This window comes from Calypte anna, chromosome 8 (assembly GCF_003957555.1).
Source record: "Calypte anna isolate BGI_N300 chromosome 8, bCalAnn1_v1.p, whole genome shotgun sequence".
Taxonomy (NCBI): Eukaryota; Metazoa; Chordata; class Aves; order Apodiformes; family Trochilidae; genus Calypte; species Calypte anna.
This window is the reverse complement of record NC_044254.1, coordinates 27,567,502-27,587,306: the sequence shown is the minus strand read 5'-3', so window position 1 is coordinate 27,587,306 and position 19,805 is coordinate 27,567,502. Positions and strand designations below refer to the sequence as shown.

Here is a 19,805-nt window from a genome sequence, read left to right as displayed (position 1 = left end):
AAGTGGGAGAATCCACCACTTCCCCTGGGAGACCATCCCAGTGCCTGGCTGTCCTCATGGTGAAAAATTTTCCTCTTGTGTTCAATCAGAATCTCCCCAGGAGCAACTTGTGCCCATTGCCCTTTGTCTTGTCCAGGGGACTCCAACTTCCCAATATCCCACTCCAGACTCTATACCACAAACACCTGCATGGTGACCACAAAGAGAGGCTTTGAAGAGCTGTGGATCCTGCAGACACATCTCCAGGTCTGGTTTTCAAAGCAGGAGCAAAGCATTTCCCACTTGCTGTATGATGCTGCTCTCCTACCCACACACAAGGATGGGATTTGTGGGCATGGCAGGAGCTGAACACCAACCTCAGTGCAGTGTCTCAGTTTACTGCCTTTTCAAACCTAGACAAAGACTGTGCTGGCACTGTTCTGCCTTTAAACAAGATCTTTCATTTTGGTGCCTTGTGCAGGGCTTTTTTTGTTTTGCCTTCGGGTTCCTTTTAAACTTTGAATCCTTTGTAAGAGTTTTTACCCCCCTTCTTGATGTCCCACCCACTCAGCCTCCCTGGAAATGAAAAGCTTACATGTCATCTAGCCTCCAAGTACAGAATAAAAGAGATCAACAAATTCTACCAAGGATCTCTCTCAGACTGTAAAAATAAAAGATGAGTTTGTATTGGCAAAGGCCTCTCTAGATCTGTTAATATCAAGGAAGACAAAATTATCTGTGTTCTTTGTGAAGCAGCAGTTGTTTTAGTGGGGAAGGAAGCCAAGACAGCTGTTACATAGTTCTGTACAAAACACTGACAGTGACACACCAACAACAACACCAGCAGTGAGGGACTTGGCCAAACCTCCAAAACACCAAATATTACTAATGCTGCTGCTTTTAAAAAGTTTGACAAATTGCAATAATTTACATTTTTCTCATGAAAGATGAATTTTGAGTTCATCTTGGCCTCCTCTGCTTAAAGGATGCCACAGAAAGGGCAGCAAAGTCTCACAGACACGAAAGGCATCGTTGAGAAGAAGGAAGGAGGTTTTGGTCAGCACTCAGGATGAAGTGGGGAAGGAGCCATCCATGTTTGGTTTGGAAGCAGAACTTTATTCCTTTGAGGAAGGAGAGGTCGTGAGATTTCAACAGCTTCTGAGGAGTCCTCAGCTCAAGCTACTTGAACAAATGGCTTTGTCCACATGACCTGCAGCATACCCAACCCCATGACAAAGGATTTGGAAATAAGTTTTTCCACTTCCTTCAGGCAGGATGAAAGACAGTGTGCACTGTGGTCAGGAGCAAACTGGAGGTTCCTGACTGGGACCTTGCTCTCACCCTGTCATCTTGCTCTGGTGACTTGACTTCTGCACATTGTTTTCTCCATTTGTTCTGACTTACCAGGAAGGGTTTATTTGCAGATCTTCAAGACTCTGAGATGTATCTATTAGCTACAAGGAATTTAACTTGGCTTTCAGTCACTTTTCTCATATACACTACCAGGAGTAAATAGTTGCATATCAGGATTATCAACAGAGATGGTAGGGAGCAAAATCTGGCCCATTGTCATGAGCTCCAGCCACCAGTGCAATGCAAGCTGTTGAAGACTGCAATAAACTTGCACTCTGGCCTTGTTTGGAGGGTTTCATGGCCAATTTTCCCCCTTCCAGGCCCCCTGTGTCCTCTGAAAAAGCTCTCTCTTTCTCAACTACTCCCTTCTACGTGACACTCTACTTTTCTCTCCAGCTGCACCTTCAAAGCTTTGCTAACTCCAATTACTGTCTAAATTGCATTTATGGAAAAAAAAAAAAAGGCATTTTCTTTGAGTGCAGAATTACATGTTGGCTGTTTTATTACAGATTTGGATCATAAAATAACTTAGAGGGGAAAAAAAATACAAACTTACAGCCCAGCTTGGCTGCAAGTAACAGCCTTTGTCCTGCATCAATTGGTGTAGGAGAGAACAGAGCATGGTACCTTTTAATAAGAAGAAACAAGACCCCACAACTCTGATAGAAAGCAAAGTCCTCCACCCCACCAACAGAAAGCTTCCACTTATGCTATGGGCCTCTTCCAAACTGGAGCTCAGCCCTAGATCTCCCAAACCACTCATTGCTTATATTTGCAGAGAAATTCTAATAAACACCATTTTCACAGCATCAGTGACTCCTGCAACCTTCCCCCCCCACCCACCTCTCTTTTTATAAGGGATGCATCTCATCCTAAATTCTGTAACAGATGTTCTTTACAGGGCAAGAATAATTTAGAATGAGTGTTTTGTGGAGACAGTACTCATACTTTTCAAAATCTTGGTTTTGACTTCAATCACTTTCCTCCACAACAATGCAGCTCGCCTGCAGCTCACACGCTCAACATAGTGAAAATTCCTGAGACTCTCCAACCTGTGAGTGGGCACTTTCCCAAGACAGAAGTGGATTTGACAAGCCAGCAACTAAAAAGAGAAAATTCTTGGAATCCAAAAGCCAGTAGAAATACTGAAATATCCACAGCAAAATTCATTTTCCGTGTAAGGTATTTCATAATTCAGTTCTATGCTGCCATTCAGCAAGGTTTTTATTCAGGTGGCAGATCCTTTTTACCAACCAGATTGAAAATAACCTTACCAAATGGGAACTTTTAAGAAGCTGCCCACTGAACTCACAGGAGATGAAAGTAAAGTTGCAGTTCTAACAGCAGCATCACCTGACAAAGCCTTTGGCATTTGATACCTAAAAAACTTTTCTGCAACTTCTCTTACTCTTTTCAACAGCTGGACATTATACTGTATTCATAGGCAGGTCAAAATATAAATAGTAATTTCTCTACTGACCCACATACTTGGCCTATATTCAGAGTCTTTTAACATGTTTCCATTAGCCACAGAACAGTGTCAAGTATTTCTCCAGTGTAATCTTATTTATGAGGTCCTGTTTCCCAGAACAAAACTGGACCAGATCAACTGGAGCTGGGCTCTTTGCTCACAGCTGAAAGCCTGTTTTCCTCTTATCCCCCAGGGACACGTACCTTGATCCTCAGTGTCTTTCATGACCATATTTTCAATTCTTATTTCCAGTTTTTATTGTCTGTCTGCCTTCTCTCTGGCTGCTCCCCAGTGCTTCTGCTCCCAGGGGCACACAGCTTCCCTGAATGATCCCCTCTGCCCACACAGCTGAATTTCAGCCTAGCTGGCAAATAATTGCTTCTTTGAGGAGTAATGGCTCCTTTTTTTTTCCTAAAAGAACCTGAATTCCTTTTACATTTATTCTGAATGAAGAAAAGTTGTCAACACCTCTGGATTCAGTGAGGGAAAGGAGATGGAAAGAGATGGAAAACCATAGCTGATGGGGGAAAGCAGGAAAATAAAAAGCAAGGCAGCTTGTTGAAGTTGGGGCACATGGCTCCACAATCATGATTTTTTTTATCTTTTATAACTTCCTTTACTGTGCTCTTGACTCATCTGGCCTGTGAAATCTCCAGTCCAGAGAACTCAGAGTACCTGAATTAATCTAAGTACAAAAGCCATGGCTCAAATCCTCTGGCCTTTATCTAGGGAAGTCTGTTATTGGAGCTTTCAGCTGGAAAGAGACTGCAAGAATTTGCAGCTGAGAAGCATGCAGTTACCATAAATATATAATTCATCATGGAGAGGTTTGTTAAAACTGTTAGGAATAAATGTTCTTCTTTCCTATTGAAAAGAGATGCCAGTTTTTCTCTTACAATTATTCAAAGGGCTAGCCAGGCAGAATAAAGGCTTATTACATTAGAAAGCATATAGAGCCCTTTTATGAACTCTGGCTGCAGCCCTTCTCTTTGTGAGACCCTTTGTTTCAATTTGTTTTTCAGCAGCTGTATCTGATCTGTATCTTGCACACTTTCATCCTGTGAGAAAACACAGCTGCAAAGTGGCTACAACTTCCTCAGCTGTCCCTCTCTGCCTCTTCTCACAGAGGGGACAGGTATCTGTGAGAAGCACCACAACCAACTTCTGGGTGTTAGATCTGATAGATAATTTGACACTGAATCACAGGGCCTGAATATCTCTCTTCATCTTTCTTGGAAGCACAAATGATCACATGGAATCCCAAAAGAACCTGAAGTTCACCAGCATAAAGTGAAGGCAAATAACAGTGGGACAGGGATTGACACCCCTTGAAAACAGGGTTTTAGGACAGAAATACTTTGCTTCCAAATGCAGGATAGAAAACTAATCCTATGCATTTTATCTCAACCTTCCACTCTGAAAAATCCTTGATATTCAAACAGGAGTGGCAAGAGCACAAATGATGCACAGCAGCTGCAAGCATCTCCATGTCTGATTTACAAAGACATCCTCACACCCAAATTCGAGTCCCACTGAATAAAACGTGCATGTTAATGCTTTATCCACACAAAGCTGCCTCAAGAGAAAATTATATTTCTGTAAATGCATTGCTAGGTTTTCCCTGCCTCTCCATTTCAGGTCACCCTTAAGGCCTGTTGGGGGAACACAGATGGAGGAGCACCAGGGTTGCAATGGATTCTGAACATCTTGGACACTTGAGGAGGAGACATGAATACCCCACAACTGCTGGACTTGGCATCTCCCCCAATGTATTCCCTCTTTGGAAGTTTCCTAATTTCTTGAAGCCTCTCCTCCCCAACAAGCTGCTGACCACAGATGGGTTACCCCATTCTAACCCTGCAAAAAGATCCCTAGAAACAGCCACTTCCAAAATGCTCCCATGGAGCCCTCTCCTTCCAGCCCCACACATGGGTCAGAGGCTGGTGAAGAATCCCACAGCTGCCAGTTGTGATTTACACAGAGGGAGCTAAGATACACTAATGACTGTGACTCTGACCACTAATTACCACTTATTCAGGCACTAATGGGCTTCACTGGCCAATGCAAGTCAAATGTAAAAGCCTTTGAACAGAACCATTTTAATTTACAAAACATTGTGGTTCTCAGGCACTGATAATGGTAAACAAGACCACATTTATCTCCACAGTTAAAAAAAGGGATGGACACAGCAACACCAACAGCACCTGCCTGAGTGGCCACATTTGACCTGGACTGCATGTACAAATTTTGCTGGCATATTTAGTTCGAGTTTAAATACAAACAACAAAAATAGCAGACTGGCAAACACCTTACAGGGGATGCAGTGCTGAGCCATGTTATTTTTTAATCTGAGGATGACTCTTCATGCATGAAAATCAGCTGCAATAGTTACCTGGGGCACTACAAAAAGAACTGCATGGGGAGGCCTCAGGACACCTTGTTAGGGAGAGGTAAATCTCCAGGAGGCTCTGGTGTTGCTCTGTGATGACAGAGATGGGTTTTGGGAGACTTTAGTAGAGATGTACAAAACCTGTCCACCCACCCCTCCTCACTGCACCCCACCACTGAGATACACAGGTAGCAACAATTCTGCCTGATGAAACACCTGGACACCAGGAACAGTCGCCCTCTTCATCACCAGGAAAAAACATTTCTGCAGCATGAAACATTTCCAAAGGACCCTTTTACCCCAAAAATACTTACTTACCATTATGGAGCCTTCTATGGAGGGACTTGGGCCAGGGACTCCTCTGCCAGAAACCTTCCTGAAAGAAAGTTTCACACTCATGAGGAACAGTGCAGGCAACAGGAGATAGCAGAGAAGTATACACAACATTTGATCAATTGTGATTTTCTTTGGGTTAAATGGTTTCAACCCCTGCTTTGTTTTATATTTCCAGTGTGGTGCTTTCCTTTTGATGCATCGTTTGAGATGAAATTTACACTTCAATTGATTCCAGTGGACACCTGGCAGCACTAGAGGGCAAGTCCTGCCACCTTGAGACACCAAAGCCCTAAAATGCTGTGTGGAAAACAAGCTGAGCCCTGATGGTGTCCATGGACCCCATGAAACAGGATCAGATTAGATACTGACCTCTAATTTCATGTTGGGATCTCTTTCTATTGCTTTCATCATTTTTGTTTGCATCTGACAGGACTTTGAAGCTGAGGAGAGCACATATCCTACAGAACTGCCAGAGGTCTCAAGAAAAATGACAAGTTCAGTATTTTGCACCCATGAGTAATAGAACCTTCTTTTGAAGATACCAGTTCAGATCCAATCAGCTTGGTTATGACTTCAAGGCTTTACTGGAGGTAGACAAAAAATGGGACTTCTATCCCATGGAAGATTCTGACACTGACATCTGCTTTTCTGCTAATCAGACAGAAAAGCAAAATATCAAATGTTTTGCAGAAAAGCAAAATATCAAATGCTTTGCAGAATGGAAACTCCAAGTTATTTTTAGCTGAAAGGATCAAAATTAGTTCATTAAGAATTCCTATCTGATAATGTCAAACCATTCGTATCTATAATAAATCTTTGATAGATCATTGATTTTTAGACACTAAAAAGAGCTAAACTCTGAAACAAGGAGTCAAAATGAAAGTTGCCCTTTCAGTCTCAAGTAGTGTCAATGTTTTCATAGAAAACTTCACCAAGAAGAACTTCCTCCCAAAGTTCCAATTCTGACAAAACAGCATTTTCCAAAAAAATCTGTTCTGTCAAAAAAAACCAACAACAAAACAGAAAACCAACCCAAACAAGCACAAAATAACCAACCACAAAGCAAAAACCTGAAAACACAAAAGATGTCTGGCAGCCTCAACCTCTCTAAAAATAACCACAAGGAGTCAACCCCACCTTCCCTCTCCATCACAAATGCCACCTCTCCCAGTTTGATTCCAAACCTCAGGGCACAGCTGGGGTTTTGCTTTGAGCTGGAGGCCCTGGAGCCAGGCTGATGCTGGGAATGCCCCATGGCTCAGCTATGGGAAAAAGGATTTTCCCAGGAAAAGTTTGCCCAGATAGAAATACCAGAAGATCTGTCTTGGCAAACAGCTAGGATGGACACCAGAGCAAGAGAGGAGATCTGGCAGCAGAGCTGGGGCTCAGCATCTTCTTCACTCTCTTGAGGGAGGTGGCTGTGCCAGGGGAAGTTTCCAGTGCACCATGGCAAGTGCTTCTCTTGATTTCAGGACTGAATTACAAACCTATCTAATGACATTTTGGGCTCTAAGCTGTGAATTTTTCATCTGTGGGGCTGAGAGAATGCACCATTAATTAAGAAACTGAAGGCAACCAAATGAAAAGGGAGGGCCATTTCCAGAAAATGATCTAAATAGCCTTTTGGAAATAATTAATTATGTATTGAAGTTTAACTTTTCACTAACTGAACACATCTTTCCATTTCTACACACAAGCCACACTTGGATATTCCCCCACTTTTGAGGAACTGAACAGATTTATCTCATCATTTAGTGTTGGGCAAAATCTCCAAAATTACTTTTTTTTGGTTGTTTTTATATTCACTTTGGACCTGCTTTTCATGGTTGAATTTAGTAAGAGAGAAAGCAAGGGAAAAAGGGAGATTTGTGTTCCACACCACGTTAGGCAGGATAGGAAAGCAAAGAAGAGAGCACGGGTGTTTCTCAGCTGCTAAATTTGTAGGGAGGAGGTTTAGGGGAGGAGAGAAATCAGGTAATGACTCTGCTGAAAAAAAAAAAAAAAAAAAGAAGGGGTTTCCGGGTCACTAAACATTCCAGAATTATTCCAAGTTTTCTCCAGTCTTCTTTTCCACTGCAAAGACCAAAACCTGCCCCGTCAGATGCCAACCAAGCTGTTACTTGTTTTGTTTTGCAGGTTGCTAAGAAACAGGGCTGTTTTTGCTTACTTGCCTCCCTTGGGCTATTTCACAACACTTTGTAATATACACTGCTCTTTTTTGTTACACATCTGGTTTCGATTTTAGGTTTCAGAACCCCCTCTGAAAACTGAGATATTAGTTTTTCATATCTATCATCTAGACAAAGTGCATCAGCCTGTCAAACTGAGTACACCGGTGAGACACATTTAACCCTCTCAAGGAACTCTCAAGTAACCCCCCAAAAAGCAATTTTCACTTGCTCTTGAGTTCAGGTGGGGGGAGTAGCTCAAACATTTTGTCTAATTTGCTGTGTGAAATTAGCTGCAACCACCATTAAATATCAGGTATGAAATAAAACTGTTTTTCCAAAGCATTACATGGGATATTAAACCCTCATGCCTCTCAACTGCAAGCAAAGAGCAAGCTGTGCAGTGGATTGATTGATCATCATCCTAGAAGATGCTCAACAACTTCTCCCAAAGCTTCTATTCTTTCATTTTGGTTGGAAGCAACTACTGACAGCAAAGCAGGTAACTAGCACAGAGGGGGATTCTCCTTTGCCTCTGATAAATGGTGTTGCTGGATGGGAGAGCAAGCCAGCTCGTCCTTTGGGATGCCTGCAAACACATCCTTCAGTCCCAGAACTGCAGTTGGCCAATGCTTCCAGCTTCAGGTGGGTCACAACCAGGTCCCACAACCTCTGCTCATAGTCCATGCAGCTCATGAAGAGCTTTTCCACAGCACTGATCCACATCCAAACAAACTGATGGAGATAACATATTTTTGCACTACTGATATCCCTAAACCAAATGATCTTTACCTAAGTCGTCTCCTAAAGTTATTCTCCAGTTTCAGTTCTTCGTGCTCTCCAAGCAAAGCTGACAGAGAGGAGGTGGGCAGAGCTAACAGTGTCTCTTTAGTCTTCACCATATGGTCCCAGCATTATTTAAAGTCACAACTAAAGTTTACATCACTGGGCTAAAGTCGTTCAGAAAACTTACGCCAAGAGCTACCTAGATTTGACACCCTGCAGAGAAAAGAAACTGCCTCTGCTTTATCCTGATAGTTTGCTCCCACACTCAGACCATTTGTCTCCATGCCCTTCTTAAGCCACTCTGGTGATGATCTGATCCTGCACATTTGTCTCTCTACAACTAAAGACCATACTTTCTTCATTTTTGGAAGGGATAAAATCTGTTCTAATCAAATAATTGTAATCAAATGAAGCTCTGCTGGACCTCGGCCTTTCATGTTGGAAACCCTACAGACTTTGCACACTATCATTTCTTACCTCTACACAGGTCTAGCATGTAGACAGAAGGCAAATAAAGCCCTGCTCCCTCTCTGGGCCTTCAGGCACATCCATCTTGGTTCCCCTTCCCACTTGGCTGTTAACTTCCTCTCACACTTTCTCAAGAGCTGCTTCACACTCCTCCTCCACCTCACTTTCCATGGACAAATAATCCAAGGAATTCTCCTCCCTCAGTAGGACACAAGGCCCAACAGGCTTCACAGCTCCTGTGCCAGGCCAGGGTGATTCCATCTTCTGGCCCTGCAGGTTCTCTGGCACATGGTCCTGCCAGGGAAGTGCTGTAGAGCAGCAAGTTTGACTGACACAAATCTTTCAGAGCTTCACTAAAAGTATCATTTACCAAAAAAATTACTAGTCAGGAAAGCCAGGTCTGGCACCAGGGCCTTGTGCTGGGTGAGGTGCAGGCTACCCCAGCCTGTCTGCTGCACACCTGGGGTGACCAGGGCAGGACTGAGAGGTGGGAAGAGTGAGGTCTTCCACAGGGCATCCACCTTCTTCAGCAATATGAGACCAAACCTAAATACACAAGTTTCACCTTAACAACCTTACACAAATATAAAAATTTAAGTCTGATTTTCATGCTTCTCCTGAGACCTATCCCTGCAGTGTTTCACTTGGGAAAAGTACTTGATGCCACAGAGGCTCATACCATTAAAAAAGAAACGTAGAGGCTCCCAAATTTTTGCCTCATGGGCAGACTGCCCTTTCCTCAACAGAAGAGGACAATACCAGAGGAGAACTCCACCATGAAAAGGCAGTAGGTTTTTAAGACTGCACAGACTCCAAATCCTGCAAATTGGAGAGAGCTGCTGAGTTCTGGACATGGTGAGAGTGGCTTAACCTCAAGGTAATGTCCTTCCTGACAGGATGTTAGAAAGCAGCTCAGTGGGCAAAGTGAGATGCCTGAAGCAGAACTGGGCAGTGCAATATGGGATCTTCCCTTCCTACCTTCTCCCAGAAACAGCAAAAGAGGAGCATGGAGGAGGCCAAGGCCTGGCAGCAAGCCCTCCTCCTTTATGAGATTCTCAGGATTTGGGCAAGGACTAATTGGAAAATGATCTTGATGGTCCACATAACCACAGATGCTGTGATCCTGTAGAGCACTGGAGACTGAAAGGGTGTGGGACAAAAAGCCTGAGGAAAAGCCTCATGATAAAGCATGGTCTTTAGTTAAAAGTCTGGGCCTGGCCTAATGTTGGTCTCGTCATTATCCTATCTTAGTTTTTAGATGCTGTGGGGGCAAAAAAATGAAAAGAAGGTGTTAATAGTGGTAACCCACATTTTTGCATCTCTTTGCATCAAATTTAAACCGACTCAGTGCTTGGAGCCCACATGCAATTCCCCCCCTCACCCCTTTGTGTTTTGGTGTGGTCAGGCTTTCCTTTCTGCAGCTCAGCCCTGGAATGCTTCAGGCAGCTCCCTCCACCCAGCAAGTGTCCTGCCCAAAATGCTGTCCTCCTGCTGGTGTGAGCTCACTGTGACCTTTCAGCAAAGCACAGCCCATCGTTCCTCCTCCTATTTAGAAGGACTTGAGGAGCAGAGCCTTATTTTCAGTGTCTGCCCTTCACATTTAACCAATTAATAACTCTTCCCCCAAGGCAGAAGAGCCCTGGGCACTGCAGGCAGGTGGCTTGTGCTGCCTGAGGGGTGGTGGGTGAGGAGAGGGTTAAGGATATATGGAGCAGTGGGGGCATAAGAGAGCTTGGTCTGGAAGCAGTTTAAGTAACCTAAGGAGAATCTGATGCAGACCAAAGACACTCAGAAGTGCAGATGCATTTAATAGAAGCCTCTCTCTGCTCGAGATCTACAGCTGAGACTCATGCAGCAAAATGTGCTGTTTGGAACATACTGTGCTCCAACCACTATGGCTATGGGAGGAATCAGAGCCAGTATGATGTGCTGGTGCTCCTAAGGACTGAATGTTCACTCAGCACACACGTTTGGGGCATGTATATCTCTTGATATGTTTTGGGATGCAGCACATCCCATCACAAACTTGGACAGCAGCTTGCTCTTCCATCTAAGAATTCATCTGTTAAGAAATCTCAGTATTGTGTAAGTAAGGACACAGCCTGACATGCTGTCCCAGCAGCAGCTGAGCCAGGTTAAGAGGTTACCACCTCCAGCCTGCCCACAGCTGTTTATTCACTGCCCCCCATTAGGGGTTACCACCCTTTTCCATGAGCCTCATAACCATATGTGCGGCTACTCCCAGATTTGGCTCTGTCAGAATGATCCAGCTTAGTTTAAATGCTTTTTAGTAGGTTTATTTATTGTTTGAGTTCTTCTTTTTCTTTGCTTTTCTTTTTTTTTTTCTGCAACTTGAATAGCATCTCTGGAAAAATTCCATCTCTCAGTCTCTTCACTCAAAGCCTGTTGACTTATCTAAAGATAAGATTTATCTAAAGTTAATGTATTTAATGTTAATTCCCCAAATTTTCATTTGTTCACTATCTCAGTTTCCCAGGTATTACTGGGGATTTAAACAGATCACTTTTCTTTGCAGGAGATTGTATTTTCCACCACCTTATATCTAAGGAGATTTCAGAGCAAGACTAAAGAAAACATCACAGAAAACCCCTCCAGTGCCTCCCTCATGCAGAGAATGCATAGCTTCTTTTAGGTGCAGAACTGCAAGAATCCAGTAAGTCACTGAGGAATCTCAACAGGGACTGTCAATGCATTTACACTACTAGCATCATTCCTTTATTTCATTTTCAGTTCTTGGAATATGGGACATGGAAGACTTGTCAAGCTTGGGCCTCACATGGCTGTGCCAGGAGGCAAGAAAGGTAGTTTAGGGAGACAAAAATATTTGTTTCGCTGACCTCTGTGTTTGGCTCCTAACAAGGTTTGATTTGTATTCATGGCTGTGCATGTGCTCCCAGGGAACACACATAACTCAGGCCAATTGTATGAGATTGGAGTACAAAAAGAAGCCCTGCTTAGGCTCTGACATTTAGCAAGCCAAGAGGTTTGAAAATGGAGCCAAGTCAACTGCCTGGCTTGGCTGTATGAACCAAAACACAAGCCTCGCCACTGGAATTGATTATATGCACATGAAAAGAAAATACATAAAATGATACATAAGGTTCTTGTAACCTCCAAGAGCTGATGCCAGAATATGCTCATTGGCTTGGTCCTTCCCTGGCTCAGTACCACAACTGAGCACAGAGCTCAGCTGAGGCCGTGCTCAAGTCTTCATCAGATTAACTCTTCAGCTCAGGTCAAAGGACTCCTCCTGTGCTCTAAGATCTTCAGTTTTCCCTCAAGCCCCCAGGGGAAGCAGTAGCTGAGTGTATGAATGCAGGATTTACAGCCCTTAAAGCTGGTGCAAAAGGTGCTGTAGCTGCCCACAAGAGGAAAGGAAATTAAATTAAATGAGATTGGGAATCTACAAAACAGAGTAGCCAGGAGACTGTTTATGCTAAATGCAAAATAATTCATGAGCCAGCCTCACATAAAGTGTATTTTTCCTCTGCTATGGATGCCATTTACCTCTCAACACAAACCAAGGTTTTTTGCTATGAATTTCTTAATTTAATTACACTTCAGTTAACTACAGATTTAGTTTGGAAGCTTAGCCCATACAGACTGCCACACTGATTTAAACAACAAAACCCAGCAGGCACTAAAATGTTACATTTCTTGGAAAAATTTGAGTTATTAATAATATTCTTTCCAATGCAAATATTTGTGACTTTCTGTAGTGTCTCACTATTCTCCAGAAACAGACATTTTTCTCAGTTTGAAGTATTTGATATGATTATTTGACATGATTAACTACCAAAGCCACACATAACACTTTCAGGAAGGGCTCAGAAGCAGACATTATTTTACCAAATTTTACTACAATAACAACGAGACTCAACATTTCCCTGGAAATGAGCAGAACTAACAAGATATTAAGTGTTTTCCAGTAAACCTCATGCCAGGTGCTATTGAAAGCTTTCCGAAATGATCACTAAAGAGATCCTCTGAAAAATGAACCAAACCCTTATCCAAAGACCTCAAATACTGAGTTCACTTGCGGACAAAAGCCTTTCCACCAAACCCACGGGTTTGAAGCAAATAAAATTTTCCTGGAGGACAGAGAGAAGCAAAGGGTAACATTGCAAGAGCCAATAATTCATATGCTGCTTGTTGGATAGGTTTCTAATCCCTAGAGTTTCTCAGCAGTAGTCTTAGTGTCTCTCTAGCAGGAGTGATAACAGAGCCATGAAGAGCCTGCAAAACTCAACCCACAGTTTGCTTGCCACAACAGTGGAGTCCAATGTTAAGGTATATTGTGTCTCCTAAGGAACATACTGCTCTTCTGCCAGCTAATACAGGTAAAATGGTCTCATCTTTAGGATTAGGCACTTCATCCCAGGCCTGCTTCCTTTTCTCTGGCCACATCAGTCTTCAGCCACATCAGTGATGCAGCCACCTGCCACGGCCCTGCACAACACTCTCTGACAGTGGTTTTGTTGGAGGTGACTTCTCATTCTGAAAAACTGCATTAATTTTTATTATCTGTCAAAGAATAGTTTTCATTCATTCCCCCAGTTCAAATTTACTCTGCATTTTACCTAGAAAACAGTGACATGTGATGGAGGAAGGTATCTTTTACATTGGATGTATGTCCTAGGCCAGCTCCAGGTGGTGCAAAGCTACATAAGTTACTCTGCAAACTCTCAGACAGCTCTGGGATACGCCTCTCTGTCCACCAAAAATTATCTCAGTGAGTAATGAACTCCCCTAGGACCATAAGCCATAGGCCTAACATCCACCCAGGTATTTCATACTTGTTTGCTTTATGCATCTCCATTCAAAATATCTCTGTGGAACTTGTGACCAAATGACAAAAAAAACCTCACCAAACTTTGACAAACTGTGAAAAAAAGCACTCAGTACAGAGAAGCTCCATCCAGCACAGCATCCAGGCTGCTTCTCTTCCTCCAAACACCTGCTTACACTTCAAAAACAAAGCCAACACAAGGAGAACCTCCTCTCCACAGCTGTCAAAGCCCACTGAGGTTGTACTCCCTGCTAGAGCAGCCATGGGATGCTCCTGTTCCAGTCCTTCCTCTCTCAGATTACTCTGAACTCTATTAATGAGTTACAAAATGCTTAAATCTCTCAGAGAACTCTTCAGAGCCCACAAAGTGTGTGTGACCAGACAGAAGCTGCAAATGGAAGGCAAAGCACATCCCACCCCATCCCATCCCAACAGCCAGGAGACAGGACAAGCCACAGAAAGTGACTTCATTGATGTTAGCTGTGGGCTGAGTAGATTTTGAGGATCTGGAGCTACAAATACCTCTGCACATGCCTTATTTCAGTGCACCCATAGCCCCTGCAAACAATGAAAGGCCAATAAAATGTTCGAGAGCTACCTGCAGAAGTGCTGCAGTGCCAGGGATGGGGTACAGCCCAGCTCCCTGATACTCCATCCAAATCCTGTGCTCCTGCCATCCACATTATTCCTCCCGTGTTCTGGCTGAACTACTCCATTCCCAGGCAAGTCCTGGAGCTGATCATCAACTGGGTGCAAACTGGTAGGCCAGTAACCACTGAGGTTACAGCTAATTGATACTGAAACTTGCTCCCTGGCTCTACTCATGTGGGTAAAGAATTAATACCTTTTAATATGTTTAATGGATTCTGTCTTTAGATTGCAGCTTCTTTCAGAAGAGGAAACTCACTTTAAACAGCTTCATTCTTCACCCACACATTTATTGCTCCAAGCCTAAAGTAATTAACTACTACTACTGTAACTCCTGTATCAACTTCTCTTCAGATTTCAGAAACTTGAGTATTCTGCTAAGAGAGAGCAGAAGTTCAACAGTGCATTCAAAGTCTCCCATTTAGATTGAGGCTTAGTCTTTTCTAATTCAAAGATATTTCATTTGAAAGTGGTTTTGCCTTATAATAAACAGACACTAAACAGATTATACAATAAAAAGAGAAAAGACTATAAACTTCAACCTTCTAAAAGGACACATGGGACTACTCTTTAATTTTGCTCTTTGGCTGTGGAATTTATACTCATTAAAAGTGAAAAGTTGAGATCTAATCATCATTTGTGCTTCTAAGCTTTGCATTTCTACCCCCCCAAAAAAAGGTAAAGTGTGCTGATGTGCTTTCATTTTCCATTTTTAGACCTTTCTACTTCCTCTTGCGATGTGGTACCAAAAGTTTGTGAAGTTTGGGTTTCCTAGAGTGCAAAGAAGCAAGCAACTAACTACATGTATTTCCCTTCAGAAAAATTATTTACAGCAGTTACATTAAAATTGTAAAAGATTTTCAATATTTTATAAACTGTGAATTTTGGCTACTAGGTGATAGAAAGGATGGTAAAACAGACTAACTCTTTCCTTGCTATGAATCACTCTGATGTGCAAATGATCCAAATATGCAATTCCTTCCCTGTTTTCTGTATTTTCTGCAGAGGCTTAACATATATTAATAATAAAAATAATATAATTGAGTTACAGACAGAAATAGAGGTGGGACTCATAACAGCTAGCACAAGACAGCCAATAATATAACTGGATGGGATGGGAGGGGGCAAAAACTAACAAAAATTTCCTTCTCCTCCTTTTACTGTTGGAAAGGGAAATATGACCTAGTCCATAAGGCCACGATTTTGAAGATGCTAAGCTTCCCTCCATCCTGTTGTTGTACCATAGTAACAAGAATTCTGAACATCTGGAGCAGAGGATGTTATTTGAAGGTAGGGAAGGGGTAGCAGAGCAGGGACCCACGTCTTGGGGATAAACAGCTCTCTGGATCTCCCTGTCCATGTAACTGTATCCATGCAGCATCACCCTGGGCCCAGAGGCAGCTGCTGGCCCTGCCCAAGCTGGGGCACACCCTTGCTCCCCATGGAGTTTGCCAAGTTTTAAATGTTGAGCTGCCTGTTCACAAGCAAAGCAAAATAAAGCCTCACAGGCAGAGTGCAAATCAACAGCATATGTATGAGTTTTCTCTATACGTCCCCCATGACTTTCATCCAGTTTGAGTGGAGAGTTCAGAATGTCCCGTGCTATAAAGGGTCTTTGGGAACTCTGCTTTCTCCTGCAGCTCAGGAAAAAAAAAAAAAACAAAACCAAAACTTAAATTACTGTTTCATTAGAAGCTGTTATTTCAAAACTTGTTTTCGTTCCTAAACAGAACCATAATGATCCAGCCAGCACTCTCAGTGCATACACACTTAACACAAAATGGTTTTTAAAGAAACCATCCATTTCAAGCCTTCCTGGTAATATACTTTTCACTTAAAGCAAATATTTTTCAGAGGTTTTAAGTATGTGTTATCAGGGTTGCAATAAATTTTGTTATTCTCTGCAAAAAGACATTAAAAATAGAAAGGCTTTTCATGTCAAGTGAATTATTTCCATTGGATCAAATGAATCCATCTCATCCTGATTTCCAACCTTAATTCTAAACACTTCTTGAAGGAACTGCAGTATATGTAAATATCAACAATCATTTAAGACAAAAATATGCAGTGTAAATCTAAAAATATTGACTTGAAATGATTGACACTGTCAAAGGATGGCTGCCTCTAGGTATCTACATGAAATGAAATGGTTTCCGACAAGTTCCCAAAGAAATTTTTAGCCCAAATGAAAACATATTTTCACAGAAAAACCCTTCAGAGAAAATTCTGTGTCTCACCCACTTAGTGCAGAGTGCGACTCATCAGCAAAGGGAAGCTGTTTGCTGTGCCACAACTTTCATTCTGAATTTGCCTATTTTTAGTGCCTCGTGTCAAAACTCCAGTGGCAATTTGGGGCTTTTGCTTTCCTTTTTTTGCTTTGTTTTGTCTCAACGTGAGTCATTGGTCCTGTACATTGATGTGACTGCTGTTTGTAAACAGTGGGCTCTGAGCTGTTCCTAAAAACCAGAGCAGGTTTTACCAGAAGGGTGCCCAGCCACGGTCTTGCTTTTAGTTTTAATTTCTCCTCTTTGTCTGCATTTAGCTACACACTCAATTCCACATCTTCTTGTAAATGTAAGACCAGAATAAATTTAGGAACCACAGAGCTTTCAGCTGCTCCACCTCCTTCCCACACCAGAGGTTTCCAAACTACTCCTTGCAGTCTGCTACTACAGATAAGCATGAGCAGCAAACCACTGCTGCCTCCAAGGCATCTCTTGTCACCAAGTTTATTTGCAGTGTTTTTTCTCAGGACAAATTGTGTGGGGCGGATTCTGGGGTTCTGATTTATTTTTGCAACATGGGAAAATTCAAGAGAATTGAAAAAAGTGCACACTCGACAGAGACAGAAGTGAAAAACCAACTTAGTTGCAGAGAGAAACTCAAGAATGTAAATGCTTTTGGGGTTGGAGTCTCCATCCTTCTCAGCCCTAGGGCCACTGAAGAGTTTCGGTAGCCCTTGTGGGTTGTAAGGATCAAGCAGCCCGGGTAGATAAACATCTGATGGGTTGTAATCCAGATGGATTTCAATTTACAGACATTCTAATCCCTCCTTCAAACATTCCCCCTCTCCTCCAAGACAAAAGGATGGCAACAAGGAGGGAAGAAGCTTTATAATACTTCACAAAGATTCTAGCAGCTCTACTGCATAGTGAGCCTCTCTTCTGCTTTATCAACATTTCTGTTGCCATGCTAAGAACTGGAAGTGAAAAGCCCTCTTGTTAGAACAACCCAGAATCAAGAAGTATGGAGCCAGGTTGCAAAACCAGGAGAAAAATCAGAGGGAAGTAGGTGACCAAAAAGGAGGAAGAAGAAGGTTTCTAAATAATGTTTGTATTTGCCTAACTGGGTAGCAGGGTTACCAATTCATCAAAATAAGAAGTAAAGCTGTATTTTAACCCTATTTCTTAAGGAAATGCCTGGAAACACCTCTTTTTTTAGTAATCCTTCATTTTTCCTCTCCCCAAATATACCTGTGATATTCAAACAATAATTTTTTTTCTATGTAAAGGGTAGACCTGAAAATATTCCAGATTATTTCCCAACAGTTTCTCAATAGCAAGTTTTTTGATCTTCCTGACATTATCCAGAAATAGCTGAACCCATCTGGCTGTGAGGACATTTCAAAATCTGCCACAAATTTTTTCTTTTTTTTTTCTGATGTCTGTTAATTTAGTTAAAACAAATCTATTATGTGCCCTAGTTACTATTGAAATATATAATTATATTGTGCACTCAGTTCAGTGAATACTAATGAAACAATCACCACCTTCTCATTAGTCACTCTTGAAAACTAAATCCAAGGGGAAGCTGAAAACTATTTTTCTGTATCTTCCAACAAGGCATTTGATCCATTCTTCACTTGTTTCCAAACTTGAAACTTGAGCAAAACAGGCAGAAAAATATACAGGATCCTTATTTAGTCAGGTTTTTTTCTTATAATAAAAATTCAGGAGGAATTATCCACTAAGGTGGATCAGCTCACTTATAAATTAGAGACTACAGTCAACATAAATGTTAATATTTTGCCAAAACCTCATAGTAAATAAGCATAAATTAAAAAAGACAAACATAGCTCTTTTAAAATGACTTTGCTGTAATGGCTGCCTTCAGGGAGGCTCCTAAACAGGCAGTGCTTGATTTTAAAACATTGTAAATGCTCCTGTGTATTGATGTCCACTGGAGGCAAAAGTGTTCCAACTCCCATTCCTCCTCCATGCTGCCTTTTTGTAGGGAAGTCTCTCTGCTACATGTACATAACCCACAGGAGGCCTACAGACTGGCCAAGCTGGAGGACAAACACCTCAAAACAAAATCTGCATAATTTGCTCCAGAAAATTATTAGGGAAACACTTTACCAAAGGATTCTCATCTTAATACCACTGAAGCTTTTCCTACTTCCTCTCTGGTTAACCACCAAAGCCCAACATGCCAACCCCATTAGAAGAGGTGGGTGCACACAGATGTGGTCTGTGGCCTCCTTCCCTCCAGCCAGGCAGTGGACAGAGCTGGGGCAGAGTCCCATCCACCTGTGTCACCAAATGCAGACCAAATCTCCTTGCCCAGCCACACAGAACTCTAACAGCAGCTGGGTCCTGGAGATGGAGGCAGCAGAAATCCTCTCCTTCCCTCCTGAAGGGGTTGCTGCCACGGCTGATACCTGGTACTTCAGGTTGGACAGGCAGAGACAGCAGTGGGGACACGGTGGGGAGCTGGGTGGGGAGGATCCCAGAAGCTGAGAAGAACAAAAGGTGCAGGAGGTGTCTGCAGCCCACAAAAGGCAACACGTGGAATCGTGACACAAAACACAATAGCTGAGGTTACTCCTTATTCACCACTCCCTTAAACCCTGTGCAGCTGCACATGGCTGCACAATGTGACCACGTATCTTTAGGGTATCACCTCAGAGAGGAAAAGATTATCTTCTGAATTTGATAGAATCACAGACTGCTCTGGGTTGGAAGGGACCTTAAAGATCAGGTAGTTCCAACTCCCCTGCCATGGGGATCCCACTAGATCAGTTGGTCCAAGCCCCATCTAACTTGGCCTTGAACCCTTCCAAGGTTTCTGGAAACCTGTGCCAGTGTCTCACCACCCTCATAGTAAATTTTTCCTAAACTCTAACCTAAATCTCCCTTTTTCCAGTTTAAAGCCTTTATTACCCTTTGTCCAATCACTACATCTCTTACAGCACACCATGAATGCAATGGAGCCACAGTGTCTCAGCATAAAAACAACACATGAAAGATTAATAATCATTTTGACAAGGCACCATTTAGACCCACCTGCATCACAAGTGTGCTGTGGAAAAGGACTTGGCAAGTAGGCTAAAAACCAGAGACATCCCCCCAAAGGGTATTATTACTGCAAGGCTCAATATTTTTTCATATCCCCCTA

The 19,805-nt window shown here is 42.5% G+C and overlaps 1 protein-coding gene across 8 annotated transcripts in view; it reads right to left on the bottom strand.

Annotated features, from left to right (window-relative positions):
- The window catches only part of FGGY (FGGY carbohydrate kinase domain containing), a 298,819-nt gene that overhangs the window by 163,530 nt on the left and 115,484 nt on the right, over positions 1-19,805 (bottom strand). For 7 of the 8 annotated variants that reach the window (XM_030455591.1, XM_030455592.1, XM_030455587.1 and 4 more), the window contains one exon: positions 5,507-5,568. In XM_030455591.1, the coding sequence (XP_030311451.1) occupies positions 5,507-5,568 (62 nt within the window). Of the gene's footprint in view, positions 1-5,506; positions 5,569-19,805 lie in introns of those variants that run through there. The other variant, XM_030455596.1, reaches the window with a different exon arrangement.